The 20,016-nt window shown below is 48.1% G+C and overlaps 1 protein-coding gene across 2 annotated transcripts; it reads right to left on the minus strand.

Moving 5' to 3' along the window:
* Nucleotides 1-550: 550 nt before the first annotated feature.
* Nucleotides 551-18,799, minus strand: BSPRY (B-box and SPRY domain containing). Of its 2 annotated transcripts, none has more exons than XM_070518957.1 (6): nucleotides 18,517-18,799; nucleotides 15,066-15,164; nucleotides 8,985-9,215; nucleotides 7,803-7,825; nucleotides 3,201-3,325; nucleotides 551-1,985 (listed from the first exon to the last, which is right to left on the minus strand). In XM_070518957.1, exons 1-6 carry the CDS (start codon nucleotides 18,727-18,729, stop codon nucleotides 1,459-1,461), a joined length of 1,218 nt encoding a protein of 405 aa, XP_070375058.1. In that variant the 5' UTR covers nucleotides 18,730-18,799; the 3' UTR covers nucleotides 551-1,458. The 2 variants fall into 2 exon arrangements, with proteins under 2 accessions (XP_070375058.1, XP_044634933.1); XM_044778998.2 differs by having other exon boundaries at nucleotides 7,803-7,828; nucleotides 18,517-18,797.
* Nucleotides 18,800-20,016: the final 1,217 nt, after the last annotated feature.

The raw sequence follows: 20,016 nt of genomic DNA on the forward strand, positions 1-20,016 counted from the left end.
TTTGACCCAGCAGAGGCTGCACCCAGCCAAGGATAAGCGACTTGACATTAATTCCCAAGTGTCAGGCAGTGAGGATACGGGTCACGAGCTGTGGTCTCAGAGCTGCATGGGCCCCAGAAGTCATCTTAACCAAAAAAGCTGCCAATAGGTCTGTGGGCTGGATTTGACCTACCCAGTGTTTCAAGTAAATTATTGAGCAAACTTAAGAGTGGGGAGGGCTCTGGCCCCCATCTTTGGGCCCAGGAGCCTGAAGTTGTAGGTAAGGTTGCCTTTGAATTATGTTCCCAGATGAAACAAAAATATGAGGACCACTGTTGTAGTGTGACCTCCTCATAGAGCAAGAAGGGACCTGTCCTTGGTCCCAGCAAGGCAGGGCATGGAACCCCGTCTCCAGGCTCTTTCGGCCATGGATGCTGAGCTGCCAACCATTTACTTCTGGGACCGTGGAGGAGAGTGAGGAAGACATCAGTTTCCCAGCAAATGCACCTCTAAGATCTGAGCTGGCACTAGGGGGATTTGCCCCGTTACCAACAAAGGATACGGAAGAAACTTTTCAATCTTTTAAAACATTTAATAATGTCCATGTTCCCTAAGGCTGGCCCTCTTCCTCGCTCCGCTTTTTCTGGCTTCAAGCCTTCACCCCAGGTTTCCACATTAAATCAGAGGGGCCATTAGGTGGGGACACTCATCAGGTGCAGTCAGGGGCAACTTCGTCCCTGTGACCACGGGAGGGCACAGGCTGGAGCTCAGCTGCCAGGTCGGAGGCCAAGCTGCCAATGGGTGTGTTGCCGTCAGGTTACCTGGAGATAGGATTTCCTCGGTCTTCTGAGTGGCTGGGCAGGACCTGGGGGAAGAATACAGGCCCCCAGGCCAGAGTCCTCTGGCCAGGAGCAGCCTGGCAGGAGTTCTAAATCCCCTCCCGATTGTCCTTGTGTGCTAGAAGAATCTTCTTTGCTCTCTGTGCCATGTCATGAAAAGGACTGAGAAGCACTGAATTGAGAGGATGAAAGAGCTGCAGCCACAGGCTGTTCGGTCAGAGCACCATTCCTACACACTCAAAGCTAGGGGGCAGGGGGCTGTAAGGCAGTGCTTCAGAAGAGTCGACCAAAAACACCCAGTCATCTGTCTATCCATCCACCTATCCATCCACCTGTCCATCCATCCATCCATCCACCCATCCATCCATCCTCCCATCCTTTCACTCGCCACATATTTATTGCACACTCACTATGCTCTAGGCACCATGCTGGATGCTATAGAGAGGGTGTTGAACAAGACACCCTCAGAGGGGCAGATGCCTGGTGGGTTTGGGAGATGGAGGCCCAGGTCTGAAACAGACCACCCCCCCTCCCAAAGCTGCCCATCCGGCATAAGCAACATTTAGGAAAAGGACACTGGCTAGAGAGGTGGCCTGAAAGGCTGGTGGGGAGGTAGACATGGCCTCCCCATGGCCAAAGGTCAGTGGACGATGGAAATGGTCTGGTCGGCCACAGCAAAGACTGGGAAGAGTGGCCCCAGGAAGGTGGCGTGGTGAGTGTGGAGCACCGTGCCCGAGGCTGGCTCGTAGAATAGCAGCTCCTGCGCCTGCAAGTCCAGCAGCACGCCCAGCTGGGCCGGGCAACGCAGCAGCCTCAGGGGCTCGTGCTGCCCATTGTGCGAGAAACAGAATTCTTGGTCGTAGCGGGAGAAGACCCAGGAGAAGGCATTGTGGCCCAGACGAGAGTCACTGCCAGAACCCTTCCGAGGCAGCTGGACTAAAGCCACGCCCACCTTGTAGGCACAGCTGTTCTGGACATTCACCGTCCAAGCATGCAGCCCAGCCTGGAAGGAGGTGGCAGCCAGGGCATTAGGCCAGTGGTCAAAGCGCTCCAGGCCATCTGCACAGGCCTTGGACTTCTTGGCATTGAAAGTCAGGGTCCTTCGATCGTCCGACAATTGCAGCAAGGGGCTGGCAGTCCTCTCATCAATACGCACGTCCTCTGTGCCTGCCAGAAAGAATTCTCAGTTGCCCAAGGCCCACCCTCAGCCATAACCTGGTCCTGCCAGGTAGCAAAGGGCTTCCTCCCCACACCCCTCACTGGCAGTGTGACCTCAGACAAGCCATTTACTCTCTCTGCGCCTTGGTTTCCTCATCTGTAAAATGGGGATCAAAATAGGACTTATCACAGGGTGGTCGTGAGGATCAAATGAGATGATACACATCATGTGCCTGGCTTATAATAAGTGCTCAATAAATTCTGGCCATGACAACAGTAGTTATTATTAGTCCAGGCCCCTCACCTGTAACCTCTGAGAGAAATAAGGCCCAGAGAGAAGTGAGTTGCCCAAGGTCACACAGTGAGTTGGTGGCAGGGTCACTGTTTGTTCCTACAGCTGGCACTGATCAGACTGCATTCCACTTGGGCATATCTGCAGCCTCAAGATCAGACTTGTCTGACGGCGGGGGACACGGCCCCTGGAAGCCAGGAAGCATCACATACATAGTTTCCAACCGCCAGCACATCAGGCACTGATACTAGACTCTCGAGTACAGACATGCTATAGCTTGTACCAGAACTGTAAGGATAACACGCAGTGGGGAGGGTTAAAAGTGAGAAAAATTCAATCCATTAACCTAACCTTTCTGTGAATTGTGTAAAGACCACAACTGGGCGTATGGAAACTTCCATCCAGGTTGGGGGAAGCCTGCTTTGAGAACCTCCACGCTGAGTGGAAATTCCTGGAGGCTGGAGACTGTGTCACGTTTGCCTCAGCAGCCCCAGCATACAGCACAAGGCCAGGCCCACAGTCAACCCGAGTCCATGTTTGTTAAGTGAATAAGTGAGGCAAATCGAGGCAGCTCAATTCTCGCTCCAGATCTTCTCCAGTTGGCCATCAATTATATCTTCTTAAAGAGAAACTAGGTTTCCAAGAGAGAATACTGAGCTGTCCCACTAGGGCGGGACATAAGGACGTGATTTACAGGAACAAGGTTTATCCTAGACCCGACCACAGAGCACACTGGTCTGGAAATGGGAAGGACTCGGCTCAGCTGCCCCAGGCCTGTCCAGAGCCTCGGGTCTACCGACAAGCCTGCACTCGGCCTCACTGGTTGCTAACGCTCCCCTCCCAGATACACTAGTCCCTACTGTGACCCAGCAGCAAACCCCAGTCAGAAGCCCACTTCCTCCAACTGGTGCCAGGTTCCAGCAGCTCCTCACCTGAGAGGGAACGGAGAACCGCTGTCGCCCAGAGTTGAGTCAGTAGTGGGCTGAGAGTGCACTTCTCATTAAAGTTCAGCTTTTCTGACTCCTGGGGATCCAAAATGCCCTCTGCTTCCTCAGTCCTTGTGCAGGGGAAAAAAAAAAAATAGAGATTCAGGAAGGTTCTAGAAATGTATCTGGATTGACACAGGGTGATGGGAGGGGGATAGATGTAAAACCTTCTTCCCAGGAGGGTGACACTAGGATTGGCAGCCAGGCGCCACATAAGAACGCAAAAGGGAAGGTAGGCATTCCTCCTGTGCCCCCCACCCAGGAGCCTTAATTCTAGCAATGCAGATGATTCACAGGGAGGTAAATACTTGGGGCCAGTATTAGAACTCTGAGTCGGTCTGCTCTGCAGGGGAAGAAACTCGCCAGTGTCTCTCAGTAATAGTAGCAGAGCTGGCACTAGGACCTGCGCCTCTGAAACCCTGTGCATCTTTCACTCCACCATCCTGCTCAGAGAAAATCTTGCCTCCCTCCAAAACCTCTACTCTTAACACGCAAACATGCAAACACCCGGATCACATGGCAAGGGCCTATCCATTATCACCTCAGCCCTAAATTCCCCTGGGCTCCCAATAACTACCTCTCTTCAGCTAGAAGGGGGACTGGGTTTGGTTGAAGAGGGAATTTGGGAACATAAGTTGCCTAGGAGGAGAGAATTGCCATTTTTTAAGCAGCCAGGCTGTGGACCTGCTGTTTTCTATACAGAATCTCACATAATCTTTGCCATAACTTGGGAGGTGGTCGTTATTCCATTTGACAGGAGAGAACAGAGATGTGGAGTAGGCATACAGTTCAAAGGGGAGCTGGATTCACCTCCTGCCTCCACGTAGGACAAACCCAGGCTGGAGTCCGGGCACCATTCGACATAATTTTTCCCATAACCTGAAGTGAAACCTCAAAGGGGTGTAGGGCAAAGCGAAGATTCCCCACAGAGCTTTGCAGACTTCTGAGCTGGGTTCGGAGAAAGAACTCGCCCACTGCCTCTAACCCTGAAGATGGCTGGAGATCAGGCAGCGGTTTGGAGAGCACACACTCTCTTCCCCACATCTCCCAGCTCTGCTCATAAGTAAGGAGGGGAGAGAGGGTGGGGCATGTCTCCTCACGGATGCGAGCTGTTTGCAAGACTGTCCCAGACTGTCCTGGCTTGGGAGGAAGGAGGTGAACAGAACCTCCGAAAAGCCAAGAGCGAGCTCTGGTAACAAAGGCTCTTTGTGGTCAGGACAAGAGAGAGCCTGTTGCATCTTCTCAAAGCACTGAGGCTGGGTCTGGAGGAGCCCCAGCCATCAGGTGGGGAGGAAAGAGGAGCCGATGTTGGCGGTCCTAAGCCATCCCAGGGCAAATGTGAGGTCAACTGTAGACACTAGACACTAGAGAACCAGCTGGTCCAGCTACCTCGTGGCACAGAAAAGAAAACTCGTGACCCCAAAGGAGTGGGAGTGAAATGGGGCTCGGACACAGCAGGGCCCTGGCTGGGATCAGAATGCCCGGGGTGTTGCTGCGGACCTGGAAACAACATGGGAGCCGACAAGGAATTTCTCAGACAAGTGAGTTCCCAGCTAGAAGGGGCTTGACAAGTTTTGAACACAGTACTTTGAGAGTACACACCCTCAGTCTAAAGGCACAAAGAACTGCAAACAAATCCTGAACTCTACTGGTAGGTTTGCCAATAGTTACACGGGTTTCGCAATTCTCAAACAACTTTGTGTACGTTGTAGGATTGAACAAATGAATAAATACATCGCCGTTGTTGGGAGCCAGGGTTCACACTGTGAGAGAAGAAAGATACAAACAGAGAATGGGGGAAGGCAAAGGAAAACCCCTGCGGTGTATGACTGGAATTAGAAGTTGGGATACAAACTCATGAATAAAAAAACGACACACGCACACTTCCTAGCTCTGTCTCCTGTCCACTGAGAGGCCTGGAAGCAAGGCCACATCAGTAGCAATGAGCACACCCAATGCCCAGATTTGTTTTTCAATACTACTCCTCCCTAAAAGGAGCCCGGGCTCCCTGGAGAAATAGCTGATTCCAGGCCTGAGACAGGAAAAGAAAAAGTTGAACCTGGGATATCTTGTTGTGCCACAAAGCAAGAAAGTGCTCAAAGAGTGATGGGGACCTGTCGAAAGGACAGAAGATTCCTCTTGAAGGGGCTCTTAGTGGCCAAATCTGGGCTAGTTTAAAGATCAAAATGAACAGTAGCAATGACAGATTATGAAGCACTGAAAAAAATTCACTGGTTACTACTTGGTAAGAATCCATGAGTCTACATCCATACTAAATAAGTGAGTGAAGCAACAAGCAAATAAATGAATAATTCAGGCAGGAATAAGGAATGGATGCTCAAACTATTGGATGAAATTTCGAAGGTAAATAGGCTGTTTACACAGAAAGTATCTCCTCAGATTGCTTATTCATCACGAAAGGGAAGATGTAACATCATAATGAAGAAACCTGGTAGGCACCACTTTACCCACGTGATCGAAATCAACATCGCTGACAATGGGACCAAGCGATACCACGTGCCCCCTGATGGGATGGACTGAGGGCACACTGCTTATGAGATATTCCTGCCAAAAATGCATAACGTGAGTCTAACCATGACGCAACATCAGGGAAACCCAAATTAAGAGATATTCTATAAAACAATGGGCCTGACTCTTTAAAAATGTTTAGGAAAAAAAAAAAAAAGCCCAAGGAACAATTCCAGATGAAAAAAGACCTGATGGATCAGGGGAAATAATCCAAACACTGTTAAGAACATTTTTAGCACAATTGGCAACACGTGAACACGGACTGTATGTTATAGTATTATATAGATCTCCTGAATTTAATACTTATACTGTGGTTATGGAAGAGAATGTCTTTGTTCTTAGGCGATACATGCTGAAGTGTTTAGGGATAAAAGGTCATGCTGTCTGCAACTTACTCTCAACTAGGTCAGAAAAAATAAGCTTTTTATATCTACGCTTGATAGGAAGAAAGAGACAGAGTGAGATGGAGAGCAAATGTGGGAAAATGTGAATCAGTATTTCTAGGTGAAGTTCATTATACTATTTTTGCAGCTCTTCTATAAGTTTGAAATATTTAAAAACAAAAAATTAAAGATCCAAAATTTTTCCAAAACTCATAGCAGCTTGATATTGAGGACAGACTATATTAGAGGAAGATGATGAAGATAAAGGAGAAAGAGGAGACTAGCAGAAGGTGGGAAGATCATAAGAGGGAAAAGGAGGAACAAGCCAAGCACACATTAAAAGGAGACAGTAGGGGCCGGCCCGGTGGCGCAGCAGTTAAGTGCGCACGTTCTGCTTTGGCAACCCGGGGTTCGCCGGTTCAGATCCCGGGTGCGGACATGGCACCGCTTGGCAAGTATGGACGCTTGGCAGGCGTCCCACATATAAAGTAGAGGAAGATGGGCACAGATGTTAGCTCAGGGCCAGTCTTCCTCAGCAAAAAGAGGAGGAATGGCAGCAGATGTTAGCTCAGGGCTAATCTTCCTCAAAAAAAAAAAAAAGGAGACAGGAAACTAAATTTGGGTGCATCCATACTGTGGAATACTTCACAGACTTTCCAAAAAGTGAGGTAAATCTAAATGTACTGATGCGGAAAGATTCAAAGATCGAACTGCAAGCATAAAATGATCCCATCTGTGTTTAAAAACTTTTTAAAGAAGCAAAAAACTCCCACACACTCTCCTATGACTATATATAGGTAAGTCCACAAGACACACATCTAACTGTGAAAACTCATCACCTCTAGGGAATGATGGGAAAGGGAGGACAGAGACACATTTTACATTTTAAGCGGTTTTATATTGGTGGAGTTGTTTTTTTCTTCCTCTCATGCGCACATAGTGCTATTGAAGCTTAAATACAAAAATTAATAAGAAGAATGAATTGTGCGCCTCAGCTGCAGCTCTGGTATCCTGCACAGGTGTAAGAATTTAATTTCTCGGCTTGGCAAATGATATCCTCTCGGCCACTTCCTCAGGCTCTTGGCTCTCAGCCATTCAGGACCAGGTAGGGCCTGATGAAATTCTTTTATGGTGGCATAATTAAAATGCAAATTGTGAGTGGTGAAAATTCGAGTTCATGCTGACTTAAGTTTCAAAGATTCTTTCGTCAGAGAAAGGGGTAGTGAGGTAGAGAATACAGTACGGGTCAGGTGTCAGGTGTGGGTCCACATCCCAGCTCTGGGGCTTAGCAAGTCCCCTCCCCTCCTTGCGCCTCAGCATGCTCATTTGTCGGTGGGGGTGGTAGACCCTTCCAACAGGTGACTGTGCACTATTTAATAGGATAACATTTAAGAAAGCCAGTGGCAGGCGCCTATCAATAAGTCCTTTCACTGCCCTTCCACATGGGTCTAAAGCAGTTCTCCAAGCTAGGGGCAGGATGGCGCCTGTCCATGCAGCCTGGCTCCAGGGAAGCTGCTTAGCTGCATGCCCTGAGCTTTATCCCAGGAGCGGCGGGGCCTGAATGCAACGGACTAGGTGGAGGTCTAAGGGCCATGGTTCCCATGACTGTCCAAGCAAATTACGGGGCCATACTCACCTCTCAAAGATCTCCTGCTCCTTCTGCTGTGAGAAAAGAAAACAGAGTCAGGTTGGCACCAGAAACCCAGCAGGCAGTCAAGACTTGAATATATTCCACTGGCGTGGAGGGCTCATGCAGACTCTAGAATAAAACATTGGACTCCTTCTCTAAGACCCAGCACAAAGCTTTATGGGTTCTTCTTGGCATCCCTCCCCCACCCCACACTCAGAATGAATCACTGTGTCCCCTGGGCCCAGGGAATCCTGACTTTCCCCCAACTACACTTCAGGACAAGCACACATGTACCCAGGATTTCACCCCCATTGAGACTGTCAGCTCCTAGATGGCTGGGACTCTTCCCGAATCTTCTATCGTGACTGTCCCAGTGTCTGGGACACAGTGTCCTCTGTACACAGAAGCTGTGTGACTCAATGAATGCACAATCTAGGGCAGTCGTGGAAACTGCCCTACTTGAACTGCAGTGGGACAGCTCAGGTGTTCCACATTCTCATTTCTCTGCCTGGCATATTTATTCAGATGTCACACATCTTAAAACGGCAGGTACCTGCATATCTATGCAAAATACTTTGAAAGGATAGGTACCTAAATATTAATCACGGCAATTTCCGGGTGGTAGGATTAAGGATGAGCTCCGAATTTTCATACTGGACCCTTCTCAGGTCCCCTGAGTGCAGAGTTCTCGCTGCGTGATTCTGAACTCCCTCCTCCTCCTCCCCACTTCCTTTAACATAGCTGCTACTCTTATCTTTCCGGCATCAGCTTCTAAGGCACTTCATCCAGGAAGCCTTCCCTGACCACCACTCACGGCAGGCCTGGATTGTGGGGTCCCCCGCTCCCAGTGATGTCCTCTACCATGGGACATAGCCCTCCATACCTTAATTATCAGTTTATGCGTTGGTCTGCTCCCTAAGGCCGAGTCACTGACAGCTGTATCCTATAACTCCACCCCCACAGCACAGTGCTTAGCAGAGAGTAGGCACTCAGTAAATATTTGCTCATTGTTGAAAGAACAGTTACCAGGTACAAAAAAACAAAAATCTGTCTAATTTTATTCCCCTGCCTCATCTGTGCTCCAAATGATCCTTTTCCACCTACCTCCTACCGATAAACATGCTGGATGTATTCAGACTTTTGGGAAGACTGGCCAGCTGGTCGTGCCCTGACCCTTGCCTGACTTACAATCAGCTGGAGGTCGTCCAGATGGGTGAGCATGTCCACCAGGCTGGTGCGGATGGTGTCGAGCTTCTGCAGCGCATCAGCCCAGTGTGCTCGCTGTGTCAGGATGCTCTGGTGGGCCCGCTCCTCTTCGCCATGCACCTGTTCCAGCAAGCGCTGCTCCTCGCTCTCGCACAGACTCCTCACCAGACCCAGCCGCTGGATGACCAGTTCCCGTGCTGCACTGGCCGTGCTCTGACAAGGGATAAAACAAGGAGTCAGGTCCCGGCAAAGCCCCAGTCAGGATTAGGAGGGTTTGGGCTCAGTCAGGAGTGCTGAGATTGATTAGCAATGTCTGCCATAGGCACAGGAATGGGAGTAATAGAGTTTAAGCCATCCCAGCCCTAAGATTTCCCATATATGGTTTAAGGTAAAGAAATTTACAATCCAGACATCCAGGCCATATCTCATGGAACCAGGATCACAGAATGGAAGAGCTGGGCAGGGCTTAAAGATCAACCAGAATCATCTGCTTATTTCACAATTGGGAAACCCAAGGCCAACAGACCAAGGTTAGAAAATCATAGAATTGCAGAGCAGAAAGCCCTCAAAAGTCATCCCTATCAACAGGGTGAGTACCAACAGTAGTCCAGTTGATATTCCAATCACGTCTGAGAACAAAAAGCTCATTACCTCCTAAATCTGTCCATTCCATGGTAAAATTCTCACCTGTCACATAGGAGGCCTGAAATCAATTCTCAGTCAATTAAGTTAACACATCTCTCCTACCAACCAGCATAGTGTATGGCACACAGTAGGTAATCAAATATTTACCAAATGACTGAATGGGAAAGTTTTTTCCAACTTAGTCAAAAATCTCTTGGTAGCACTCACATGCCATGTCACTGGCAGAGCTGGGACTAGAAGCCAGTTATCTCTCTCTCTCTGTTTTTTTTTTTTTTTTTGCTTGAGGAAGACTAGCCCTGAGCTAACATTTGCGCAATTCTTTCTCTATTTTGTATGTGGGTCACCGCCACAGCATGGCTTGGTGAGTGCTGTAGGTCCCCACCTGGGTTCCAAACCCATGAACTGAGGCTGCTAAGGCAGAGCGTGCTGAACTTAACCACTACACCACTGGGCTGGCCCCAAGAACCCAGTTCTCTTGACTTGCAGTCCAACACAATTCCCCTACACCAATGCCATCTGGTAACCAACCCCCCACAAAGGTGTCTGTTGCATGAAGCATCTGCACTCTTGCCAGACAAGTGAGAGGAGAACTGTCTCCTTCAGGCCAGAAGGTCACGGAGAGCCAGCAACTTTCCCTGTTTCCTGCCCCTGAAGACCTGCTTTGTACTGTGCAGGGGACAATTATCCCACAGGTTGCACAACGGGGAAGAGACAGTGGCTAAGTGAATGGCCCAGTGAACCCAGAAGTTCAAACTCCAACTTCAGTGTTCTCATGAGGCAACATAACATGGTGGTTAGGAAATCAGGCTGAAGAGACAGACCCTAGCCTTAAATCTCAGCTGTTCCACTTACTGGCTGTGGAACTTTGTGCATCTCACTTATCTTCCTTATGCCTCAGCTTTTGAATCTGTCAAATGAGGATAATAACAGTACCTACCTCCTAAGTCTGTTGTGAGGATGAAACAAGCGAACACATCTAAAGCAAACAGAGCAAAGCCCCGCACACACGTGCTCAACCACATGAGCTCCCGCTCTTCTCTCTGTCCCACCTTGATGCCTTCCCCACAGGGATTGGGCTCTGCAGCCACGTTTGCACTGTGTGATCAGGATTAAGAACAGACCCTGACCCCAGATGTGTCAGATTCTCCCTGACTGGAAGACGGCAGGCAATTTCAACACGTTTCTTGAGTCATTCTCAGAAGAGAACAGCAGAGGAAAAAAAGAAAACTTCCCTTTCCAAAAGATAGGACAGAATAAACTAAAAACCCTCCTAGAACAAAACACAGAAAGGCTGGAAAAATAGCCCAAGCATCCTTTTAAAAGTGTAGCTGCTCTGGCGGCTAAGTAAAGGAAATCCCCTGGAGTCCAAACGTAGAAAGGAAACTGAAAACCAGTGTAATCAAGAGCTGAGGACTCAAGTGCCCTGGGTGGGACTTGTATTTTACTTTAGAATTTTATACTCATCTAAACCATCATAAAAAAAATGAGAGTACAATAAAGACACCTCTAATCAAAAAGGGAATATTTAATATGAATGGGGGAACTTACTAAAAGATATACTTTAAAATACTGGACAACATGTAAGACCAGTGGGGTTATTGGGTTAAAGCATGCTTATGGTGCTTGTATTTTTCAGGTTGACTCATTTTAGACATTGTTAAATATTCATGTTAAAATTTTAAGGGTACCAAAAGTAGACCATAAATAGAATGTCTAACTTTCAAACTCATACGGGGAAAAAGAGGGAGGAAAGGAAGAAAGAAAAGGAAGGAAGAAAAAAAGCACAGAAAAAGCAGACTACATACAAAACATAAAATTAAATGACAGCTATAAATCCAATATATCAGCAATCACAATAGTGATAAATTGATTAAACTCTCTAATTAAAAGGCAGGGATTATCAGATTGGATCTGTTAAAAGGGAAACAAAACTCAGTTATAAGACACACCTAATGCATGAGAACATAGAAAAGTTGAAAGTAAAAGGAAATAAAACAATATATCAGGAACATATTTGCTGGCATAGGAATGAATAAAGGGCAAATTAGACTTTTAAGGCAAAAAAAGAATTCCTGGGCATAAAAGGTCATTATAAAGTGACAAAAGGAATGGTTTGCCAAGAATATATAACAAATCTAATTATACACATTTAATAAATAGCACCAAGATATACAAAGAATAATTAGCAGAATTATGAGGAAAAATAAACAAACCTAGAGCATGATATGAAAACGTAAATTCCCTTTGCCAGTAATCAATAAATCCAGCAGATAAAAAATTAGTAAGTATAGAGAAGATTTGAACCAATTAATAAGCTTAATTAATAGACATATATAGGACCCTATACATTTTTGCAAGTGAATGTGAAACATTCACCTAAATTGACTATATTTTAGGGCATGACGCAAGCCTCAATGAATTTCAGACAACTGATATCATACAGACTACAATGCAGTTCAGTTAGAAATCAGTAAAAATAATGATAATTTGAAAAGTAAAACCATACATTTGGAGATTCAAAAGCATATTTCTAATAACTCATAGTAAAAGAACAAATCATAATGGAAATTTAAAAATACTTATAACTGAATGAAAACACTACATCATAATCGTGGGATGTACTTCTATCAATACCTAGAAGAAAATATATCCTTAAATGTCTACCTTGAGAAAGAAGACTAAAATTAACAGACTGTGTTCAACTCAGGAAGTTCAAAAAAACGATGCATATCGGAAAAAAATTAGAAGAAAAAAATTACAAAAATAAGAGGAAATAATAATGAAATGAAAAAGATCCCAAAGAGAGGATCAAAATACTAAAAGCTGGTTCTCTGAACAGACTAACAAGGAGCCGGCCTGGTGGTGTAGTGGTTAACTTCGCATGCTCAGCTCCGGCTGCTGGGGTTCGCAGGTTCAGATCCCCGATGCAGACCTACACACCACTCATCAAGCCATGCTGTGGCAGCATCCCACATACAAAGTAGAGGAAGACTGGCACCAATGTTAGCTCAGGGCCAATCTTCCTCATCAAAAAAAATAAATAAATAAAATAATTAAATGTTTTAAAAAGACAAAATAGACAAATCTGTGGCAATTTTGATCAAGATTAAGAACAACTTTATGCCATTAAATTTAAAAACAGACAGATAATTTTTCCAGAAAAAGTTTACCGAAACCAAAGAGAAAAGAACAGGAATAATCCTATAATCATAGTGGAAAATGAATCAGTCGTTAAAAATCTACCAAGAAAAACAGTGCCAAGCCCAGACAGTTTCACAGGAGGTGTCACCAAACATTCAAGGCACAGATGATTCCAATTCATACACACTCCTCCAGTGACAATAAAGAATTCTGTTTCCTAACTCATTGAATTAGGGTTATATAACCTCAAGATAAAATCTGATAAGGATTATACAGGAAGTGAAATTCATAGGCTAATCTCACTCCTGAGCATAAATGCAAAAATCCTTCTTAAAAAACCCTGAACTAAGATTAGCAATCCAAACCGGGAAAATACATACAACAATAATACAAAGGGCAGGAGGGTGAGGGCGTGGCTATAAAAGGCAATCACAAGGGAGCCTTATGATGGAACTCTTCTGTCTCTTGATTTTGGTGGCAGTCACACAAATCTATACACGTGATAAAACTACCTAGAATGAGACACATAAATAAATGCACGTAAGACTGGCGAAATCTGAACAAGGTGGGTTGTATCAATGCCAATTTCCTGGTTATGATATTGTCCTAAAGTTAGGAAAGATGTTACCATTGGGGAGAAGTGGATGAAGGGCGTAGGGAATATCACCATGTAATCATTGCTTACCGCTGTATGTGAGTTTACAATTATCTAAAAATTAAAAGTTAAAAAAAAATACCTTATGATCAAGTTGGTTTGGGCTTCCCCAGGAATTCCAGGATAGTTTAGCATGAGAAACTCTCAATGTATTACCACATTAACAGATTGATAGAGAACAAAACATATCTATAAACTGACAAATGGCATCAAGAACTGACAGCAGGGGCTGGCCCCGTGGCCGAGTGGTTAAGTTCACGCGCTCCGCTGCAGGCGGCCCAGTGTTTCGTTGGTTGGAATCCTGGGTGCGGACATGGCACCGCTCATCAAACCACGCTGAGGCAGCATCCCACATGCCACAACTAGAAGGACCCACAACGAGGAATATACAACTATGTACCAGGGGGCTTTGGGGAGAAAAAGGAAAAAATAAAATCTTTAAAAAAAAAAAAAGAACTGACAGCAGAGGTGATTATGGAAAATAGAAGCAATCAGAAGAGAAATTCCGCAAGCTCTGCCCATCCCCTACTGTGGACCTCCACCTGTGCCCACACATGCTGCCTTCTCTGTTTCTGTGGATGAACTGCCCATGCTCTCATCTATGGCCAGCACCCCCACTTGTTGACCAGATCCCATGTCCTTTGCTGTACCTGATTTCCCCCTTTCTCTTGCATCATTAATTTCCCCCTTTCTACTAGACAATTCTCATCAGTACACATACATAGAGTAATTTCTCCCATTTTAAAAAACAAAACACAAAACCCTCTTGATCCCGTGTCCCCCTCCACTATCATCCCATTTCTCAGCTCCCTTTTACAGCAAGGCTCCTCAAGAGTTGCCAGTGTCAACTATCCCAAATTGTCCTTCTATTCTCTCTGAAACCCACTCAAATCAGGGCTTCACCCCACCACTCTACAAAACTCCTCTTGTCAGGATCTCCAGTGCTGTGCATGTTTCTAAATCCAATGGTCCATGTGCATGTACCGTGGCGGGGGAAGGAGGGAGAGAATGGGCAGAAAGAAATTCATAGCCCCTGCCAGTGAAGGGCATACTTGAGAGTGAAGATGGAGCAGTGGGAATGAGTCAACTGAATAAAAGATCAGCAGTGGGGTGCAGCAGAAGGAGCACTGGCTGGGGAGTCAGAAGGTCCAGATCATAGAACTGACTCTGCCAGAGGCTGTTGGACCTTGGGCAAGTCAGTTAACCTCTATGGGACCCATTTCCCCATCTGTAAACAGGGATGTTACTGCCACCTACTGCATAAGATTGTCATAAAGAATACTCAATGTGAAAGTCCCTAGGTTCTTTTATAATTTGAGAGCTAAGCACAAAATAATTAGATGGTAGAAGAATGCAACCCTTGCTGATCCCTTGCCCCAAGAAAGTCATTTTCTAGCAGAGTCTTTGCATCCAGTGTGGTACTGGGAATAGTACGCTCTGCCCAGAAGGTAGAACCGAGGCTCAGAGAGATGGGAAACCATCCTCCTGGGCATCCAGCTGTGCTAGTAGCACAATGAGTCTGTGAGGTTGGGAAGGGACCCCAGACTGGCCCAAGGCCTTAAGACCAGGGTCTTATCCTAGGAGGGAGCCCCGGGTAGGGGGAAAGGGGAAGAATTACCTACCACTGCTCTCTGGTTCTTCCCTGGCAGGACCTCGGCCACATACTTGGTGATGCCAGCACTCTGTAACTGCAGTCTCTCACACTGGTCCACAATCTTGTTCTGCAACAAAAACAATACCCATGGCATCTTGATCCAAGTTAAACCATTCACTCCATTCCAAGGGCTTTTTCCCTTTGACCCCACCTCAGCCACCCACTCCCATGGTCATATCCCAGACCTCATCATTACTGCAAACTATAGCACCTCCAAAACCTTCATTTCAAAGACCTCACACCTGCCTACCACTTCCCACCCTTCTAGATCACTAACTCTAGTATTTTCATTCCACCAATTCTTCAGTTTGGTTGGAGGCGCCAATACATTACCCTTACCACTTTTCACTATCCATCCTCCTCTTTTGTGGCCTTACTTCCCTCTTTATCCTGAAATCTCATGGCCCATCATCATAAGCACTTTCTTGTATACTCTCCATCCTCCTTCAGACCCAGCTCCCTCACTCTTCACACCTGCATCTATGCGGAAGAAATTGGCTTCTCAAACAACTCTTCCCAAGTTGTCCCCATTCACTAAACAGCACCATCCACAGTCAACCTCATTACCCAGACCAAAACCCCAGCAGTGACCCTCCAACCCCACAGCTAACCCATCAGCGAGTCCTATCAGCCTCATCTCCAAAGTCTCTCTCTCTCCTCTGGACGCCTCTGATGGCCTCCACTCCTGCTGTTCCACCCAGATCACCACTGACTCACAGGAACCACTGTTAGAACCTCCTAACTGGGCTTCCATTATTCTTGACCCCCACGATCAGGCCCTGATACCTTTGGTAAGGAAATCAGATCACATCATGTCCTGGCTCAAAACCCTTCAATGGCTTTCCAAAACACCCACAGTGAGCAGAGAGCAAGCTTCTTACCTTAGCCAACAACGCCCTACCTGATGTGACTCTGCTTATCTCCCCAGTGTCACCTCCTACCACTCTCCACACTGGCCTTCTTTCTGTTCTATAAACATACCAAACTTGTCCTGACCTCAGTGCCTTTGCATGTGTTGTTTCTTCTGTCACCAGCAGTCTTCTCCCATATATATGTATATACACACACAAGTCTTGTGTCCCCATTCCATTCAGATGTCACCTCTTCAGAGGACTTCCCTGACCATTCCCACACTCCCTTCCCTTATTTTGCTTATTTTTCTCCCTTGCACTGATCACTCTCTGACTGTATGTTAAGTGTGTTTACTTTTTTTGTATCTGTCCCCCACCACTGGAACACAAGCACCATGACTTTGACCAATTATTCTATGTCCCACCACCTAGAAGAGAAAGTCCTACACACAGAAGGCCCTGAGTAAATGGAATGAATGAACACCCACTTCCTTGACCACAAGACGTTCAGCAGTTCACAGCCCCCAAAGCGGTGAGCACTGCCCGTGAGAGCAGGGGAGCGTTTTAGCAAAGCAGCGGCTGAGGTCCACAGAGCAGTGACCTGCTCAAGGAGACATGGCCAGGCCCCTGCTCGTCTACTCCATTTCTCCAGGTAACAACTGGAGCCCTTCCAAGCAGCAGCCCCTCCACGATTTCCCCTAAGAGCTTCGCCCCAGTTCCATCTGCCAAAAGGCAACTCAGCTGCCTCTTCCAGGAAGCCCTTGCAAATCGTCCCCCCTTCCCCGCCCCCACCCCAGTTAGGAATTAGTCCTATACTTCAACCAATACAAAATGACAGAATTGAGTTGACTGGAAGGATCACCATATACCACAGGACCCAGGGAAGTGAGACTAGCTTCTGGAAAGCCACAGGGCAGGAATCCAGAAGAGAGAAGTTGTTGAACTCACGTCGTGCTGTTTTTGCCCAGTTCAGTAAGAATCTTGCCCTGGGGCAAAATTTCTTTGCTGGTAAGAGGAATAGGGAAAGGAGTGTTCAAAAGCCAAAATCTACTCAAAATTGGAGGAAGAGAGGGCAAAACATACCTCCATCGAGGCAAGGGAGATGAACATGCTTAGGGCCTCACGAGGGTTCCGGGAAGGCGCCCTGAGCAGGGTGGGTCCCTAAACAGGCCTGTCACCCCACCCCATCCACCACTCAGATTCAGCCCTAATGGCAACTTTTTTTTTTTAAAGGTTTTCATTAAATTCTCACTCCCATTAGCATCACTTCCTCCCTCCAACCACTGAAGCAAAGAGGTGGTTTCCTCTGGCCTAGTCAATGACTGTCCTGGTCCAGCCCCTGAACATGAGGAACCTTAGAGCAGTTACTTACTGCCCTTTTCTGGGCCTCGGTTTCCTCATCTGTAAAATGAAGGCAGGACCTTGGTCCAGATGGAATGAGATGATGGATATTTAAGTCCTTTGGGACTTGCAAAGTTTCTATCCATTATGCAAGATTATGTGACATTATCCAAGTTTATTTTCATCCTCACTGTTGTGGATCGTGGTGACAGCTAGGACCAACCAAGAGCTTTCAAGTGTTGCTAATAACTGAATCCCTCCTGGCTCCAGCCCCCCACTCCCACCCTCTTCAGAGGTGTTTATTACAGTCCAATCTGAGTAGGCAAGTCCCCAGAGAGGCTCACAGCTGGGCAGAACTCCTCCGGGGAGAGGCTGGGAGAATCAGGCTGTTTAATCAAATTGCAAGGAACTCCCCAGGGGCTAGGGTGGAAGGAGGCAGGAAGCCCCAGGGTGACTTCCACTCTCCATCTCAGCAGCCCAAGGGAGGAGTGGCGACAGGAAGGTGACCAGCCTGGAGCCAAGCTGAAGTGGAGGTGGGGAGAAACCCTAGGTGAGGGCTTCCCGCAGGAACCTCCCTATCGTCCCCGCCCCCTCCGCTCACCGGGTGAAACCGGCTGGAGGTGCAGTCAAGGCCAATCGTGAAAGGGAAAAGAAATCACCTCTCCGGGAAGCCTGAAGGGTGGACGAGGGGGAGGGGCTTCGAGCCGAGGGGCCGAGGAGCGAGGCAGGGCCGGGTTTACCAGAGGTCAGCTTCCGCCGGGGCGGGAGTTGGGGCACACTTTGTACGAGCAGCTGGAGCAGCGGAGCCCTTTACTGCCCAAGGCCAGGTCCGGTTCTCAGCCGCGTCAACAGAGCAACGGAGGAGGAGGGGGCGGCTGGATCGGGCACCATGTGATAGGCTAAACAGCATCTCACCCTTTCTCTTATTTACACGGCACAACTCTAACAAATGCGCGCTATTATTAGCCCCAAACTACAGATGAGGATGCTGAGGCTCAGAGTTGTGAGGAGCACGGACGCAGGCGGGATTCGAACTCGGGTCGCCCTGACTCCAGCGGCCACACCCTTAACCGCTTCGTTCGACAGCCAGTGCCACTGCCGAGCTGGGCTCGTCGCCCTGCTGCCAGGTCCGCCCGGGGCCCTGCCAGGTCTCGCTCGGCGCGCCTCCCCCACTCCCGCGGCGCGCCCTCCCTCCGAGCCCCCGCCTTCCGGCGCCCACCCGCTCACCCGCAGCTCCTCGGCGCGTTCCTCGGCCCGGCGGATGCGGTGCCCCCGGCAGCGGCCGCCCAGCCCCGCGCAGGCGGCGCACACGAGCCGCCGCTCGGAGCAGCAGAACCAGCGCAGGGGCTGGTCGTGCTCAGGGCACAGCGGCCTGGGTTCGGATCCCGACCCCGATCCCGATCCCGGCCCCGGCCCCGGCCCAGCGCTCTCCGCGGCCATGGTAGAGCGCCCGGCGCCGCGCGCCCCACCTGTCGCAGGTGGCTGCGGGGCGGGGCCTCTGTGACTCCGCCCCCGGGTCCGGCCCCGCGTCCCCGCGTCCCCGCGTCCCCGCGCCCCCGCGCGGGCCAGCGTGCTTCCTCCCGCCCAGCCTCGCCACTCCGGGGGGCGCCCGCCCAGACCCCGGCCCGGGTCCCGCCGGCTTCAGCAGTCCTTTTGATTTTTTGTTGAATTAAATCGCGTTGTGTGTGTGTGTGTGTGTGTGTGTGTGTTTTATAACAAACGTGAAACACCAGCTGTTAATGCGACCGTGGGAAACTTAATTGAGCACTTACTAAGTGCCAGGTTTTTGCTCAGCGCTCTATAAGCATCCTTATCATGTAATACTGGCAACAACCCTTTCTGAGAGGCGGCTGTAGACGAGCAGGTTGAAGCTAGGTCTGGTGTCAGACTGCCTGGGCTCCTGTCCCATTTAGCTGGTCCCTGGCAGAGTACCCTCGAGGGCCTCGGCTGTAAAATGAGAGTGCTCCTATGATCCCCATTTTTATCGAGGTTAAGTAGCTTGCCAGGGATCACAGTTACTAATTGGTAGCGATGAGATTGGAACCCAGGCTGTTTGATTTATGGTTAATAGGATTAATAATTTTTAAATTGCAGATTAAGGCCCGATGAGGAATATCTGTGTTAGGCTGATTTCCCCAAAGTACATCCAAATTTTAATTTGAAAATTTTTTTAAGCTAATATTGGAAAAACTAATGCACGTTTGTAGAAGAAAATAGAATATGCAAATAAGCATGTAGATGGAAAAAACACCTCCCCAGAAAAAAACACTACTAATATGCACCTGAGCTGTCGTGTGGCTTTTATTCCTAGGATGTGATCGGTCAGTCTAAACCCAAATTGAACCTTCTGCTGGGGCTCCAGTCCAGTCCGCCTGGGCATACGAGGAGAGCGCTGCTCCTTAGCCCCCAAACTCCACTTTAGGAGGTCTTGGCAGAGGGCTGAGAAGAGGATTCACCCAAAAGGAGAAGGGGTCAGGCCTTGGGTATCATTAGACTTGGACCCTTGTGAGAGCAAAATCCAAAGGAGAAACATCGCTACATCCTGTCGGCACCAGGCGCCTCTCCCTGGAGGCCTCTCCAAGCAACATCTGCACAAAGGGAAGAGAAACCTTGCTTTCTCTCAGCCCCTACAGCTTCAGCCCCAGAGCTACGCCACACACAGCTATGGGACCTTGGTCAGAGTATTTAGTTCCTCTGTGCCTCAGTGTCCTCATCTCTAAAATGGGG

Source organism: Equus asinus, chromosome 10, assembly GCF_041296235.1.
Source record: "Equus asinus isolate D_3611 breed Donkey chromosome 10, EquAss-T2T_v2, whole genome shotgun sequence".
NCBI lineage: Eukaryota > Metazoa > Chordata > Mammalia > Perissodactyla > Equidae > Equus > Equus asinus.

Excerpts from the sequence above, each read along its gene's own strand:
- BSPRY (XM_044778998.2), bottom strand. The coding sequence starts at position 18,729 with ATGGCCGCGGAGAGCGCTGGGCCGGGGCCGGGGCCGGGATCGGGATCG. Across the intron at positions 15,165-18,516 it reads AACGCGCCGAGGAGCTGCGG|AACAAGATTGTGGACCAGTG; the intron begins GTGAGCGGGTGG and ends TTTTTGTTGCAG. Across the intron at positions 1,986-3,200 it reads GGTTCTCCGTTCCCTCTCAG|GCACAGAGGACGTGCGTATT; the intron begins GTGAGGAGCTGC and ends TCTTTCTGGCAG.